General features: G+C 46.7%; 2 protein-coding genes across 2 annotated transcripts; one reads left to right on the plus strand and one right to left on the minus strand.

Moving 5' to 3' along the window:
* Positions 1-6208: 6208 nt before the first annotated feature.
* On the minus strand, positions 6209-8151 carry LOC136462675 (bZIP transcription factor 11-like). The gene has a single exon (XM_066461741.1). It carries the CDS (start codon positions 7180-7182, stop codon positions 6661-6663), a length of 522 nt encoding a protein of 173 aa, XP_066317838.1. The 5' UTR covers positions 7183-8151; the 3' UTR covers positions 6209-6660.
* A 7746-nt stretch (positions 8152-15897) lies between these two features.
* On the plus strand, positions 15898-16371 carry LOC136465134 (glycine-rich cell wall structural protein 1.0-like). The gene has a single exon (XM_066463994.1). It carries the CDS (start codon positions 15898-15900, stop codon positions 16369-16371), a length of 474 nt encoding a protein of 157 aa, XP_066320091.1.
* The last annotated feature ends 1028 nt before the right edge of the window (positions 16372-17399 follow it).

The following is a 17399-nucleotide window of genomic DNA, read 5'->3' on the forward strand; positions in this document are numbered from 1 at the left end:
GAATGCAAATGTCAGTTTGTTCCATAATTAAGACCTGGAAGCTATGGGAGTATTTGCATATTTATGTTATTAAATGCACAATTAACTAATAGTTACAGACTAGTACAAAGAGAACCATGGCCCATGAGAAGGTACCTAAGCAGAGTTAGGGCCTGTTTGGTTCCTGCAGTGCCTCCTAAAATTCCTGTCACATCAAATGTTTGGACACATGCATGAAGTATTAAATATAGACTAATTACGAAACTAATTGTACAACTTGTGACTAATTTGCGAGACGAATCTTTTAAGCCTAATTAGTCCATGATTTGACAACGTGGTGCTACAGTAAACATGTGCTAATGATGGATTAATTAGGCTTAAAAAATCGTCTCGCAAATTAGCCTCCATCTATGTAATTGATTTTATAATTAATCTTTATTTAATGCTCCTTATTAGTATCTAAACATTTGATATGACATAAATTTTAGGAGCGACTAAAGAACCAAACACCCCCTTACTGCTTAGTAGCTCTTGTCTTGTCCAATTGAATTTATGCCGAACAAGTTAGCTTTTTGTTAGGTCCATGCGACCATGCTTTCCTCATTTGATTATGGGACCCTCTGGGTGAACAGTTTTGTAGCATTGCCTCTTCACTGGTCATCTTATCACATAATCAAAGGCCAAGACCCATTGCTTTAAACTGTTTTGCTACAATGCCATATATCACAATACTAAATGAATTTACAAGCAAATTTAAGATGCATATATATGTGCCTTCAGTTTTCTTCCATAAACATATTGATATACGCGTACTACTTTGGTTGACAAAAAGCCAAAAACCTGATTGGTTTATAGCTGGGAGTGAAAAGGTTGCAGCAAAGTCAAGAAGTACGTTGCTAGAGGCATGATTGTGATATGAAACGACAAATTTCATTCAGTCCAGTAGGGGCATAAGCCCCTCCTGTTCCCTAAAAAAACAAATTTCATTCAGTGAATACTGATATTTTCGAGAGCCAGCCATGACATATGTCATATCACAATCTGTTACTCCTTTTGACCTGTACATCTCTTCAATCACCCAATTGAGTTGTTGAAGGCTTATCTCAATGAGGGATAATATGTGGCTTTCAAGCACTGTAGTTCAACAGTAGGTTTGGTTTTCTAGGTTTTACAATCCCTGGGCCTTATTTGTATTGCATATTGATGTGAAGAGAGACAGAGATGGAACATATAATCAAATTAACCATCTAGAGAGGTAGTGTCCATACTCCATAAGAATTACTATTTGCAAGCAGTTAATCAGTTAAACTATATTCATCAGAAAGAATTAATTGATGGGGAAAGTGTTAGTTTTTGTTTCACTAGTGTCATGGTAAGAACTATCGAAAAATTAAGGAATCTTAACCAAGTAAGCCAGACAAGGAGTTCCTTTGGTTTTTCCTTGTAAGAGATTGAAAATGCTTTGAAAAAGGGATTGCAAAAAGTCTGAAACAGTGCGTTAAAAAAAAGGGTCTGAAACAGAATGGAGATCGATGATTGGAACAACGCATTTACAATCTGATAGTGTTGCTTTAATCCTTTCAGGGTAAGGTAACAGCTGCCTCACCACACGGCATAGCACTACACTGCCATAATAGAGTCAAATTGGTGAATTGATACCGATGCCTCGAGCCAGTTGTTGTATATGAATCAGGCAATGGTAGTCACATCCAATGGATACCCAGAAGCTTGAAACATTCCAAAAATTAGCTAAAGTTATACGCAAACATATACCAACCAACCCAGAAATACTAGTAAGGTTACTGATGCTTATGCTGAAATTTGGCTTATGCTGATTTGTTGTGAGAGAAAAACACTGTTAGTTGGCTGAAAAGTAGTTCAAGCGAACAGGGTGACTAAATCCCTCCATTTCTAGAATGTGAAGAGCGACCGTTGTCTGAATGCACTAGCTTTATTACTGAAAATACCATGAACAGCCTTTCAAGAAGGTAAAAACATTCTCGTAACCAGGACTTGGTTTGTGTAACTTTTGTCTTTGAGTTTGTGCACCCAGTCACAGGCCATGATCTTCATTGGCTGGTCTCCAGATGTCTGCAAAGTGCAATAGAGCACTGAGGGTCGCTTCTGCTTGCTCTTCCAGGTAAATTCTTTCCCCATCCTTCAGCCCCCATGAATTCACATTGCCCCCCCCCCCCCCCCCCCCCCCCCCCCCCCCCCCCCCCCCCTCTCTTAGGGCATTGCAACTGCCTGCTTTTACACACTCCGTTGCTTTCCCTTGAACACTAGAAACAAAACCCTAGCGCTTCACACACTGACCATGGCAAGCCTCTTTCACCACGGAACGGCGCAATAATGCCGCATTTCCACCTTCCATTTGTGCACATAGCGCGTCGTAAAAACTATACAAAAGGGCGAAAAAAACGGAAGGGTAACAGACCAACCAATGTAAGTTTATATGTGGGGAGAGGAGCATAGGTGCTTTACAGAGCAGTATGTATGCAGGATCAGCTACGTCTAGTTCAAAGGCAAGATGCAATGTGCATGTGAGTGTGCACATTATTTGGTTTTATCTTTTCCGTTTACGGAAAAGGTGGAGCCAAAGACAAGGATAAAGCCGGCCGACCTCGCATATTTCTCTGTTGCTGATGGCTACCTGCAACATGGAATGCAAAGGAAGCAGACAAATGTAATCGGATTCTGCCAATTGTCTATACAATTCTTAGGTAGAATCAAATGGTCCGGGTCTTGCGAATTTTTAATCTTCGTGCTTTATGCTTTTGTGGGAAAAAGTCTGAAATTCGTCGGAGTTCAGTTCAGTATCTGGTGCAGTTCTATGTGGGGATTAATTGGGGATCATCTTTATAAAGCACGGTTCATCTTTCAATCAACTTATTCCTTGCTTGTTTCGGTTTAAAAACCTAACAAAATGCATCTTTCAATCAATTAGAAATCTACCAAGGACCTTTCATGATATGTTTTTTTAAACTCTTTTCCCTGTGAAAGGGAAGATTGGAGTGCAATTTCATGCAGAAAATCCTTTTACATGCACATTTCATATTACACACTTCCACAACTTGTAAATTGAACTTCTAGTCCTTCAAAGGATTCAGTTAACAATGACTGAATCTGATGTGGGGACCTGTACAAACTACTGACGGAGCAATGTGATTGAACATGAACACAGCAGCCTTTGTCTCCAAGCTTCCCCCATATGTATGAGTGCTAAGCATCAGGCATCACCGGCCACATGGGCATAGGCGACACACAGACAGATTGGTGCATGCATAACCCATGTCCTAAGCAGTATTCAAACGGGCACAAGTACAGTTCTGCCTTGGTTTCCGCAATAAGGAATCAAGAGACCATATTTAACTCTTTTCAGGCCATATTTACGCGTGATAGATCGTGTGTACACGAATCACCATGCCACCATGCTTTGATAGGATCTGAGCTACTAATACACTGTTAAGAAATTCTGGCCCCGTTCGCTGGTCTGAAACTTGGCTGAAACTGGCTGAAAAACACTGTTCTGGCTGAATTGTTGTGAGAGAAAAACACTGTTCCGGCTGAAAAAACAAGCCGAATATGTGGTAAGCCGAACAGGGCCTTGACAAGAAACAGTCTTATACCGCATTTAGCGCGCTTTGTGCTATATAAATTTTGCTCTTCATTCTATGGGCCTTTATTCCAAGTCTTATTCGGTTACTTAATTTTATCATTTTTCAAAAGTTTTTATTCTGCATGAACTTTGCATCTCCAGATCGATAAGATATTTCTGGGCTTGTTAGTCATATTTGTGGTGCAGACCCATTTTACAGAAGAAAAAAAAGATTATATTCTTTACTCATATTCTTTTCCACATTATTTCTCTGCAAATATATAAGAGAAAAACCTGACAACCCCACAAGCAAATGAAATTCCCTAGTCTCCTGGCCACTGATTGTAGCTTTTGGAGCTATGTCTTGTCAGGTTCCCTAGTCTCATCTCATGTGTGTAGTGTGTACTGCATGGACCTGCCTTTGGACTCGAGAAACTATGATCCAAAAGCAACAATCACCGGCTTTGGGATTCTTTTCCTCTTTGCAATGACACACGGTTCTCCTGCGTGTTAGTTACAAAAATGGTTAATTTCCTCTTTGCTTTACTCTTTGTGTAAATTACTAGTGCCAGATGTGTAAGGACAGAGGTAACTCATGTTAAGGTACATAGTACAACATGGAGAAAATATCTTCTCTGGCTTCTCCAACCCTCCACACATCTTTATTATAACAAACAAGCAGAACTTTGGCACACCAAGTGATGGCAAAATATCATTAAGTAATGCAGTGACTCTGGTGCCATGCCATCGAGTACCTGAAGAATCTAGAGAGATACTACCACCACCAAGAGAACCAAAATTCCACTGTTCTTGTTCTACTTCTGCAGGCATCCCAGTTTTCCTCCAGCAAGCAACTTGCACTTTGTTTATAGAGAAACGAAGTGCAGAAACATATGCACATCAGGTAGCCAGATCAAGCAGAAAGATGGGTGAGTGATTTGCTTTACTAAGCAGAAGAAAACTTGAGAAATGGACCCATTTATTTATCATCCACCATATCAGGAGATCATTTAGCCCGTTTACACACTACTAAATGTTGGCTGCTTTACTTAAGTGGCCGTTTTACCCGAATAATAGTTAAATGGGAGTGATTGACTGTTTACCGTTTAACATTTAGGATAACATTGCATATACGTAGATCATTTAGCTAGCACCATTTCTGATGCTGAGTCTGAAACCCTTGAACCGGCAGTGAGGTCCTTTTCTTATCCACCGGCTTTCAGATGATCGTCGGCGCATCTGCCGCCGACCGGCGACCACCTCGACGGCAACAATGGCCACTCCGGGGATGGAGAATATTCCGGGCGGCTCTTGACATATCCCCCTCTGTGTGGATGGATGGATGGAGAGGAAGAAAGGTGGAGGCTTGGGCTGCAAGGAGGTGACCACATCCTTGGCCTTGATTCCCTCCCCTTTGCAGAATGGCTTGTGCAGCAATCCCCTCCCCTGTTCCCCTGTGTGTGTGAGAGAGAGAGCTGGTTGGCTCTACTCTATTCCATCAATGTGTAGCTGCTACCTCCCAGCCCCAGGTATTTCAGGTCCATTGCACCAATTGGGTTTGCAGAGGCAGTGCCAGTGGTCCACTCCATTGCATGCCAATGCCATAGTGACCATACAAGAGCACCATGCTTCATACTTGCCAGTGGCCATTTGGGGATTTGGAGTAGTTGGTGATCTGCAGCTCCAGTTATAGCCACTGGAAAATCAGATTTGTGTGTGTGTGGCAGCTGCAACAGCAGAATCATCGGAGGGTAGCATGTGGCTTGGTGGGTACCAAGAGAGAGATTGAGCCGTGTCCTGATGATGGAATGGAGTGCAATGAACTGAAATATCTGTGTGCCGTGGGACTGAGAGACTGAGAGCTGCTAAGCCGAGCAGAGCTACATAGATGGCACTGAGGGCTAGGGTCGCACTAGTGCTGCTGCCATTAGCTTGCAGGGAGGGATCATTGCACTGGCAGTACCAATGTACAACAGTGCTGGTCCATGAGACCATGACAGAAAGTGGTCTTCTGGTACAATCAAGTTCTCAAGAAAAAAAACAAGGGAACACAAGGCACAGTGGCTGGCTGGCTGAGAGTGGGGGAGAAGAGAACAAAGAGGGTAATTTGGAGAATCTCTTTCTCCAAGCACAATGGGCATCGATACTGTACTCAACCAAATCCACAGAAATAAAAGTGAAACAAGAAAATGAGGCCAGTTATTCCATTCTATTCCCCGCCACAAAAGACTGGCTGTTGTCACTCCGATTATTCCCACTACCTTGAAGAATATAAAAGAGCAACTTTCTGCCGGTGAATAGTAGACAATCACCATGTTCGCTCGTTGATTTCAGCTAGGCTTATTCAATCAGCCAACAGTGTTTTCCTCTCGCAATAAACCAGCACCAGCCAGCCCAAACCAGTCCAGAAACTAACCAGCGAACACGCGGAATATACTTGTGCACCAGTTGCCCATGGGCATCACAAAAATGTACTAGCAGCTGTTAAAATCTGAAGCTCACAGCCAGACAGCACACAGAGCCACCTCTGGAGCCTGACAGTAATTTATATATAGCACAGTAGCACAGCATAATTCAGAGGCACAGGAAAAGATAAATCTTGCTCATCAAAAATAAAGAGAAAAACTGACAGGCATGAACTGAACATTATGATTAATGCAAGGCACACAGGTAGAGTAATTAACTGTAGATATGGTGCACTTCCTTTGTTTGACAGAGATACTAGTAAGGTTACTACTCTGATTCTTACATAGTAGTGGAGTGACACAGTACATGAAAGCAGTAACAAGAGCAGACCTTGAGTTACACTTACACCAGGTAATTAGTAGTAGTTCATTAACCATAACCCCAGCAGCTAGCTTAGCTAATTAGGTGCAGTGCCCCAGTTGCTTACCCCCACCAGTTGATGATAGCACACTACAGTAACAGTAAGTTTCATGGCTCACCACCACGTCTGATCTGACATTACGTTCCATCTCACTAGCAGATTACTAACCTGAAACACCAGAAGCAAAGAACAAGAAAAAGATGTTTTTCCCCCTCCTCTCGATGCTTCGTGCTGCCATGGTGACTTCAGTGTGGAGCTAGCAGAGCTGGTACATATTCTCGGGGCAGGATCTGAGGAGGTCGTCCAAGGCGGTGGTGCCGTCGAAGGCGAGGTAGGGGTCGGAGGAAGAAGCGGCGGCGGCTGTGAGGGAGACGGAGACGGCGACGGCGCCGACGGCCGCGGCGGCGTTGGTGTTCATGCAGGCGAGGATGTCGTTGAGGGAGCCGAGGCGCGCGGCGAGCTCGGCGACCTGGGTGCGGAGGACGGCGTTCTCGGCGTCGACGGCGAGGAGGCCCTGCGTGGTGAGGCCGAGCGCGGTGGCGACGTGCGCGTTCTCGCGGCGCAGGTGCGCGGCCTGCGCGGTGAGCTCGTCGAGGTGGCGCTGCTTCCGCATCCGCGACCGGCGCGCGGACTCGCGGTTGGACAGCATCCGCTTGGCGCGGCGCTGCTCCATGAGCGCGCGCAGCTCCTCCTCTGTGCCCGCTGCCGCGGCCAGGGCCGCCGTCGCCGCCGAGAGAGAGCCCGAGCACCCGCTCCCGCTCCCGCTGGAGGAAGCCATTCTCTTCTTCCTGTGTTCCGTCCGACAAGAACCGCCCTTTCTTTCAAGAAAAAAACAGAGCAGCTCTCTGCTTCTTGATCCCTTCTTTCCTTACTACACAAGATCACACCACACCACACTAGCAGAGAAATCAAAGGTCTCTTTTTTCTTGGCCTCGATTTCTTTCTTTCTTCTCCTTCTTGTTCCTAACAACTTATAACACTACTAATAAAGGTCTTTGCTAGTAGCAGCAGCAGTAGGGAAGTGCATGCAAAAGCTAAAGCTTTAGGAAACGACTGAAACAGAGACGACGACGACGACGAAGGCAGAGATTGACAAGGAGAGAAGAGAAGAGAAGGACGATCGATGCTACTAGATGGAAGGGGAAGAGGAAGAAGAAGGCAGAGAGTGGGAGAGAGGCGTGGCGATGATGGGGGCGAGTAGTTTATGAGAAGACATAGAACCAGTAGAGGAAGACGACGGAGAAGGACTGGACGAGATGGGTGCGGCGCCGGAGTGTGGAGTTGATCATAAACCCCGAGAGGAGGATCTCACTGATCACAGGCGACATCAATGAGGAACTCTAGGACGAACGGCAGCATGTGCTTCCCCTGCTTTTGGCTCCGATTGGCATTCCCAATCGGAGCAACCGGCCTGCGCGGCGGCGGGCGGTGGTTTTGCGGTGGCGGCGAGGCCGGAGGAGAAGGGGGTGCCTACTGGCAAGGCGAGTGTGCGTGGACGGAGGCGAGGCAATGGCGATGGCGATCGGGCGGGGCTGGGTGGCTGTCTTATAAAGCGAGCGGCCGGCCGGAGCAGCACGCACCCGATTCGATCGATCGGTGGTGGTGGTAGTGGCCGGTGGCGGTGGCTGGCTAGCTAGTGTAGGTGCGGGGGTCCCTCTCTGTCTGTGTCACTGTGCTTCTCGCTCCTCCTGCTGCCGGTGGGAGAGATGCTGGCGCATCTGCGGCCGAGGAAGAGGAGAGGAGGGGGGTTGGCGCAGCGGCGACGCGGGGATTTATAGCCGCTCGGAATGGAGAGGTGGGAATCAAAAGTGGGTGAGGACAGGGGAGAGGTAGGTTGCTAGACGACGGACGGCGGAATCCGTTTCCGGGACAGGGCAGAAGGGAGGTGAATGGGAATTGGAACGGGAATGAGGCCTGTACTGTACTACTGTAGCACCACAAGTTCACAGCACAGCACAGCAGCGAGATTCTGATTCCTACTAGAAACTACACGCGGCCTTACCGCGCGACAGCCTGTTTCGGCTAGACCGTGATGCGTGAGTAATAGACCCCAGCCGGTTTGTCACGATTGTTAATACATTGTTAAATATGGACAATGAACGCCTCATCTTATAACACCTGGTGATAGTTTAGGGCTTTAGGCCATGTTAAGATCCGTGGTGTTTAGGTAAGTTTCTTTTGTTTGTATAATATTTGTTTGTCACATGAGTGATTTCCGTACAATAGAAGTGATGTAAAACTAAGCAGGGTTTTTAGAGCGCGTGAATTTATTTTAACATGAACACTGTAGTAAGGAGAAATGTTGTCTTTATCGGAGAGAATCTAGAGTTTCAATTACTATCAAATGGTGGTGGCAGAAACGGTAGCAGTGCAACTCGTAATGATTTGAGAGCCTTGTTTCCCTCATGTGAGCCATCGACATCAAGCTGCCCATGGGGGATGCGCTCAACCCATCGAACTAAACTCAAATATGTAGAAGTAATGCTACAAACACATAAAAATATAGCCTTTCAACTAAAATTATGAGCAAAGGAAGTAGACATATAAATAGAGTTTATCATGTGGACTGTGCGATCTCACTGATAGGTCAGACCAACTTATGGTTGGTTGGTGTAGTAATAGGTATGGAGCGGCTGAAACTTTTCTAGACCCCATAGCAAATTAATTGTTCGTAGCAAAATAATGCAATTAAGTAATGGGAAGTGAAGCATTTGTAGAAAATAATAAGTATCAAAGTATGTAACTTGAGTGATTTTAAAGTCAGAGGAGGCCAGAAGTGTAAAGGAGTTTCAGTCAATATTGATTTTCGTACACTCTCTAAGTTTCTCATTAGTACCCAGTGAGAACCGTCAGATACTCTTATATTTTTCTATGGGGAGAGCAGAGGTGGCTCAACCACGCCACGACACGCTTATAACCTGGAAGAAATATCCATCAAACACTTTTGTTCATAACTTGGAAGAAATGGATTAAACAATGGTAGAAGAGGACCAACAAGACATGATACAAAATCATATTCATTTCAAGTTAGGGTAGTTATGTTATTGTGTCTTTTCTTTAATTATCCGAAACCTGTCACTTAGCCTTCATCTGAAGTGAAGATATGGTGCGCCTTGTACACGTAATATTCACAACACCTAGGTAAATTTAGGGCTCTAAAAATAATTAGCATTGTTGCTTATTTTACAATGACAATACAAGGGCAAGTTATAAGTTGATCTAATTCAGATTGCAATAAGGATACCTTTGCATATAAGCAATTTCTTCTCAGCTCTAGTGAATAAATGACACCATATCTAAATATGTCAGGTTTTGCAGCTTAATTAGTACTAAGAATTAAGGGAGTTGATTATGATAATATATTCAGGTAATAACCAAGGAGAATAAGAAGTGTCAGATTCATGTAAGAATATGATTTGGCTCAAAGCATAAAAGACAGAAGTGTGTACTCGTTGGAATGAACCGATAGCATAGCAGCTGATCAAATTAAGCAAGAGGCTATCAAAGCTTGTGCCTCCTATCCCGAGGACAGAGCAAAATTGTGAAACAGGATGATCTGCTGAGGGAACTCTAAAGTTGTATATGAAATAAAAAGAAAAATGAATACTCATATAACAGGGTGATGATATGGCCATTTCGTCAAACACATGACATGCAAATTCATAGGGAGGCCATCAGGGCAAGCACCGGAGAACAAAAGCCAATATGGAATCACTTTCTATGATGATTGCTTCACCTGTTCGAGTGGGAGGAGATCGACGCCAATCTGCTCTTCATCCCAGCCAACAGCCACCACAGCACAAGCACCGAGATGTGCCATCTTCTCAAATGTATTGTACGGGCGTACTGAGCATGTAGGGAAGGGAGGTGGAGGCAATGCCGTAATGGAGATGGGGCTAGAGAAAGCTGACGCGCATAGCGCCTCGTCTCTGGCGGCGTCGCCTGGTATTGTTGCAGGTGGGCCCTGTGCCAACGCCAGTGGTCCAGTGAGGCATTGGCCACGCTCGCCTCGTTGCTACACACCCGTGCCGCGTCGCGCTGGGCTCGCCGGCGGACTGCGCCTGTGCCGGTGGCACGCACTCGTGGCGGCGTTCGCTGGGAGCTACATCCGTGTGGCGGCGTGCTCGGCTCGCTGCGCCGCGCCAGCACTTGCAGTCCGTGGTGGCGGTCATGTACGGCTGGCCTAGGCCCTAGGGCACGTGCCCGTGCCGCGCGGCGCTTGACTCGCCCTCACCGCCTCGCTGGTGGCCCGCGCCGCGCCGAGCGCGACGGCGGGAGGGGCCGACCCCGCGCCGCCGGCCCGCCGCACATCCAGGTGGCCTCGCACGGTCCCGGCCCCGCGAGGGCGAGGCAGAACAATTCGCAAGCCGAGCGGGTGGCGACAATTTGCGAAAGTTCGGGTTTCCAGCTTACCAGGCGACAGACCCGTGATGACTCTGATCGGACGGTGGATATCGCATGAACGCTCGATCCAATGGGTAGCGGGTTAGCGGGTGACGTGGCCCTAGCGGGTACCCACGGTTTGAGTGTAGGATTCCTCTAAGAAGATTCCAGGACGATGATCGTGGTGAGCGGCGGGAAAGGCAGCCCCCGGTTGGCAGTTGGTGATGATGGTGAGATCAACGGCAGCAAAACGTCCTACTCCTCCGCTGGGTTTATTATTACTGAACTAAATAAAAAAATATCACTTTAATCTTTTTATACTAAATCACACTCATACGTGCACTTTTAGCGTTTTACTTGTTTAATTAAAAATACTTTGTAATTTCATATTTTTCTAAGAAAATAGAAAACATTTTCTCATTTTTTTTCATGTATGAAAATGGTATATGAGTGTTGTAGAAACATACGAGAGCATTTTGGTCATTTCATTCTATGGGAAATGCCGTGCCTTGCATTTTGGTTAACGTTTCATTTCTTTGAGAATACTGATATGTTTTTATTATGTTTTCTTAAGAACACTTATTCCCATTTTGGCCTGTAAAAATGGTAGACGAACCTTTTTTTTAGACGAAAGAAGAATTGTATTAGATAAAAGCTGGGTATATCAACACATTACAAGCACTCAGAAACTGATTTTCATCTAAAATGTACCCACGTTGTGAATAGCTCTAGATTTCAAACCCAAACCTATATGACGCTTTGTATAGATGACCGTACAGGCAAACACTCGGTAAATGGCCTGAGAACAAATGCCCAACGAACGACGGCTAACATTCCTGCAAGCAAAGTTGAGAAACTTTTTCTTTTTTTTTGTATCTTTCTTCTTCTTTCTGCCACCGAAGATTGAGGAAGCCTGATTTGAAATTTATTCTCCCTAGTCTTTCATCGTGGTCAGATCTAGCCACAACAAAATGGAGAAGAGACCGGAAAAAATTATTCTACGGTAACAACATTATCTCCGCTTGATGTCGCCGTCCGGAAAGAAAAGTCAAAAAACACTTAGATAATACTTCATGAGGACATTTGGTTAGCACGTGTTTAGTTGCCAGGCCAAATTTCAAAAAAGTGCTACAGTACCCATCACATCGAATCTTACGATACGTGCATGGAGCATTAAATGTAGGCGAAAAAAAACCAATTGCACAGTTTGGTTGGAAATAGTGAGACGAACATTTTGGGCCTAATTAGACCATGATTGAACATTAATTGCCAAATAAAAACGAAAGTGCTACCGTACCCTAAAATCCAAAATTCGCCTAACTAAACACCCTCTTATTTCATTTCTATGGAAAATGTCACACCTTGCATTGGTAATAACCCTGCGCATCTGCCACAATTTGCCTAGAAGCGAGCCTTGCTTGGATAGTATAATTCACCTCGAACGATCCGAATCAGCATCGGAGGTCGGTGTGTGCGCACGTGAGAGAGTGAGGGCGCAAGGAAAGGGGAAGAACAGCTACCGGCGATAGTAGTAGGTATGGACGATTGAATTGAATTATTATTAGAAATCCAGCGGATGTCGACATGCTGTCGCCGCGTAAAGAAATAAAGTAGGGCCTTGTTTACATCACCTCCAAATTCCAAGTTTTTTCACTCTCTCTCATCACATCAATTTTTAGCCGCTTACATGGAGTATTAAATGTAGGTAAAAAAAATAACTAATTGCACAGTTTAGTTGGAAATCACGAGATGAATCTTTTGAGCTTAGTTGGTCTACGATTGGACAATATTTACCAAATAAGACGAAAGTGCTACTATTCATCAGGTTAATATTTTTTGCAATCTAAACATGGCCTAGATAGGAAGAGTTACTGTAATGCTGTGGTGAGTTACTGTAACGATGTGGCGAGCACGTTCGTCCAAGCTCCGGACGCCCAGCTCCTAGGCCTGTGCAACGATCGTGTCTAATAGGTCTACTCCGCCACACCATCAACACGGTTTCTCTAAAAAAGAAAAAAAAAAGGTTAGCAACATTTTCTTTTAACATCGGCGCGCGCATGCGATCCTTCCCTGTCGCCGCACGCATGCGAGCACCACGAGCTCCTCCATCGTGCCGCACGCAAGCGACCACCGCGGGAGCCTCCATCGCGGGGTCCTCTCGCCGTGGCCTTCTCCAGCGTGGCGGTGCCGCACTTGGCCATATCCCACTCTGCTTCGCGCCCCGCGTCCCTTCCGTTGCTCCTGCCGTCCGCCCCGCCTTCTCCTGTCGCTGCTCCGCGCGCCCGTCTCGCTACACCTGCCACTGCTCTGCCACCCGTCCCACTGCTCCTTTGCTAGCCCCACCCCGCCCGACGACGTCGACAGCCGTTGCTAGCGCAAGAAGAATGCCCTAGGGTGGAAACCCATCGGTCTCGCTTCCTGCTACTTCTGCAGCGCCAAAATGCAGACGGTGGAGGATGCCGCACTAGGATACGATGCATATTGCAAGGCGCTCATTTCAAATGTTTCATATGTTTTAGAGGTATGTTGCAATTGGCATGTTGCATATGTTACACGCGTCTGTCCCCAATGTTTTATCTATTTTTGGACGTATGTTGCAAGTGTTTCATACGGATGTTGCAAAACTAGATTGGCATGTTGCATATGTTGTAAGCGTCTATCCCCAATGTTTTATCTATTTTCGAACGTATGTTGCAAGTGTGTTTATTTGGATGTTGCATATGTTTTACACATGTGTTGCAAGTGTTTTATCTGGATGTTGCGTAAGTGTTTTTGTAAGTGTGTCATACGCATGTTTTAAGTGTTGTATCTGGATATTTTAAAAGTAGATCGGGTGTTTCATATGGGATGAAGCGGGACGGGGTGCGAGTGATCCCCACGGACGTGCGGCGCGGGTGACGTTCAGGGGGCATGGCCCCCCCATGGGTGCGCGAGACGTAGGCGCGGCCGAGCGACGTCCGGACGGCGTGGGCCCACGCGTGGACGCACGAAACAGACTGCCACTGTGGGCATCTGTCCGAACATCCGGACGCTAGCATAGCCGAAAGAGTCAAGGTGGCAGTACACTTCCTCTATCAGAAAAAAAATGTCGTTACAATTTTATGAGTCAGAATTCAAAATATATATTTCGACATTTTTCACACTAAATATATACACTTTGAAAATATAATAAAATTTCTTTTCAAAACTAGTGATGTATGTGAATATATAGAACGTAGTTGAGCTGGTTAGGCTTCGTGCGGCGAAACCCCGAGTAATCAGCGGTTGGATTGAGTGTCCGTTGTACTGATATCATGCAAAGAGGAAGGAGAAAAACAGCAACTAGCACTGATGAAGGACTAAGGGCCTCTTTGACAGGGCTCTCGTGGCTCCGGCTCCCGCACCTGTCGGCTGCCCATGGGCCGATAGGTGCCAGGGGGAGCCAGAGCCGCGGAGCCCAAAAAACGAGTTTCTCCGGCTTCGACGGTGTCTGTGAGAGAGGAAATGAGGAAAAAGAAAAACAACTTTAATGAACAATAGCCCCCTGTCGGTCCATAGGCGGCCGACAGGTGAATATGGACGGGAGCCAGAGCCACTGGAGCCCTGCCAAAAAGAGCCTAAAGTTGCAGAACCCAACGAATGCTATCGTCGCGCCTCAAAAAATATTTTTTTACAAGGTGTATCAGAAATAGCATCTCATACTTACCGCTATAGTACATATACTTACCTTGGCGCAGAGACCAAATAAAACCAGTGGCCGCGGTGAATCTTTGAGCGATTCGAATCTGCATCGACCCTGCGAATTGAAGCAGCTAGAGCTAGTAGTAGCAAGAAGCAGATGGCGTGTTTGCTTTATCAGTCGACTTATCAACTAAAATTTACAATATTTTTTTATAATAAAATAGCTTCAACTAATTTATCAGTCGACTTTAATATCAGTCGAACCGAGATACGCCGATCGTCAGAGGCTGGCTCATTGCTTTTAACACAAATTACAAATTTTATTATAGTACTACTACACCCCTATAGATCGGAGGGCGCAGCAGTGCAGCGCAGGGCAGCAGGCCGTGCGTGCGCGCACGTGCGCCCCCGATCCATGCATATGCATGCCGTTGCCGCGAGCAAAGCAAGCGTCCGTGCGGATGCGGCCGACCACCGTGATCGCTGACGGCATCGGTCGACAGCTAGCCCCCCGTGCTCTGGCTCTGCCACCGCCACGTGGCTCACCGCGCCGCCGTCCGTCCGGCAAGCTTCCTCTCCATGATCGGCCCCGGCCCGCAGGGAATCTTTTTTATTTTTAACATATTTTTTAAACTATTTTAAAAATCGACACTGTTTTTTTTTCGAAAACTAACACTTTTGAACGCGCATGTTTGTACGACGCGGAGAAACAACTCCGCCGCGCCATGCTTGGCAGCGTGACAGGGGTGCATACATGACAACGTCCTACCCCGCTGGTCGCTGACATGGCAGGCCTTGCCACGTCACAGATCAGGGCGCGGCTGTGACGCGCCACCCGTCAGGGCACGGCAGAGCCAAATAGAGGCCCGCGGTCCAGTCCCTTTCCTCCCTCTCTGTTTCCCAGTACCAAACCTCCCCTTCAGTGTAAAATCACCGTCAAACTTTGCATTCAAACGGACACAAAGGTCGTTGAAACTAGAAGATTCATCAAACCATTCCAATTATTCTTCCATATCCTCAAACATACCATCTTCTCTCCTAACACTTCCTCCGTAAAAAAACTCTAACAGAACAATCCATCTACGAAAGCATTTCAAGAAACTTCATCGAGTCGTCGAAATCGTCGTACGTATTGTCCATAGTAATATTAATACATATTCTAACTATAACTATAATAACTAATCTAATATTAATACATATACAAGACTAACTACAACAACTAATTATACTAAATACAATAACTAACTAGACTCACTAACTGTACTAACTAAACTAACTAACTTTACTAACTATATTAACTTACTATACTGTCTATACTAACTAACTTTACTGACTATACTAACTATACTTTTCTAACTATACTAACTTTACTTATTGTACTAACTTACTACACTAACTATACTAACTAATCATTCAAACTAATTTTGCATCTTAAATCTAAGTAACAACAATGTCGATTCAATCAACAAATACACAAGGAGAGTACCTCGCGACAGCAGCGTGCTCTTGTCCTCGTGGCCACGGCGCGCTAGACCGGGCCGGGTCGCGGGTGGTCGTGGGGGGAGGCGCGGGCGCTGGCCTCGGCGGCGGCGGCGGGTGGACGCGGGATAGAGGGAGGGGCGCGCGACAGTTGGGAGCGGTGTACAGCGGCGGCGTGACAGTGAGGGCGATTGCGCCAGTGGCGGGCGCGGCAGTGAGGGCGGTGGCGCGGCGGCGTGCGTGGGTGGTGGGTGGCCGGCGTGCGGGCGCGGCGGGCAGCCAACGGCCGTGGCGTGCCGGCGGGCGTGGCGTGTCGGCGGGCGTGGGCGGCAGGCGGCCGGCGTGCGGGCATGGCGGGCGGGCGGCGTACGTGGGTGGTGGGCGCGGCCAGCGGGCAGGGCGGTGGCGGGCGCGGCGGCGGCTCTGCTTCAAACGGGCCTCGTGAGAGAGAGAAAGGGAAGCGAAGCCGGGCCGCAGGCTTATACAAGGGGCTGTCACGCCATGATGCGTGGCGCGACAGTCTCGACACGGTGATATGTGGCGCGGCGGAGCTGGGCCACGTCACCGGTCAGCGGCCGTGGTCGCTGCAACGTTGCCACCTCATCGCGTCCCATACATGGCGCGACAGCTTGAATTCGCCGCGCCATGCGAATAGACACGGCCAAAAGTGTTAGATTTGAAAAAAAATTAAACAACTTATGTTTTAAAAATAGTTTTAAAAAAGTGTTAAAAATAAAAAACCACAGTAGACCGATCCGGGCGCCCCGCCATGCTGCCATGATTGCGCTGACGACGAGCTCCTCCCATCCTTCGTGGGTGGGGTGGCTGATCGGTGTGTATCGCGCGCTCTTGTTTTCTTTGGTTCCCTGCAGTTTTTTTTTTCACAAGTTGAGCTTCCGTACGTTGGCTCCGTTCGACCTGCTGAATCTTGGCTGAAATTGGCTAAAAAATACTGTTCTGACTGAAATGTTACGAGAGAAAAACACTATTCTTGTTGAAAAAAAAAGTCGAATAAACTGGATATGGGGTAAGCCGAACGTGACCGTTATCTATCGCCAGCGTACAACAGTTCAGGTCGTATGTTTGTTTGTTTCTCCCTCCTTGAAAGTCGAGTTCAGCTTCTGTTGTGGCGTGCAGGACGCTAGTGAAGGGCTCGATGTCACTCGTGTCGTGTGGCATCGATCACTCGCTCATCAGCCTCTCTGTATCTCCTGCATGCTCTGCTCGTCGTAGCCTCGTAGCCGTAGGAGAATGGCCAGCCAGAAGGCAGCAGCCATACATGCAAATTCTTGTGTCGCAAGTGGACCGGTGGTGAAGAAGCAGCCTGTTCATTTAAGTTGAAATGATTGTGGATTATTACTGCTGACTGGTTTGGTGTGAGAGAAAAATACCATTCTGACTTATAATCCACGATCGTTTACGACCAAACGAACAGACCGAATGTTGTGTTGCATCCATGCATGCTACAAACTC

The sequence above is a fragment of the Miscanthus floridulus genome, chromosome 7, assembly GCF_019320115.1.
Source record: "Miscanthus floridulus cultivar M001 chromosome 7, ASM1932011v1, whole genome shotgun sequence".
Taxonomy (NCBI): domain Eukaryota; kingdom Viridiplantae; phylum Streptophyta; class Magnoliopsida; order Poales; family Poaceae; genus Miscanthus; species Miscanthus floridulus.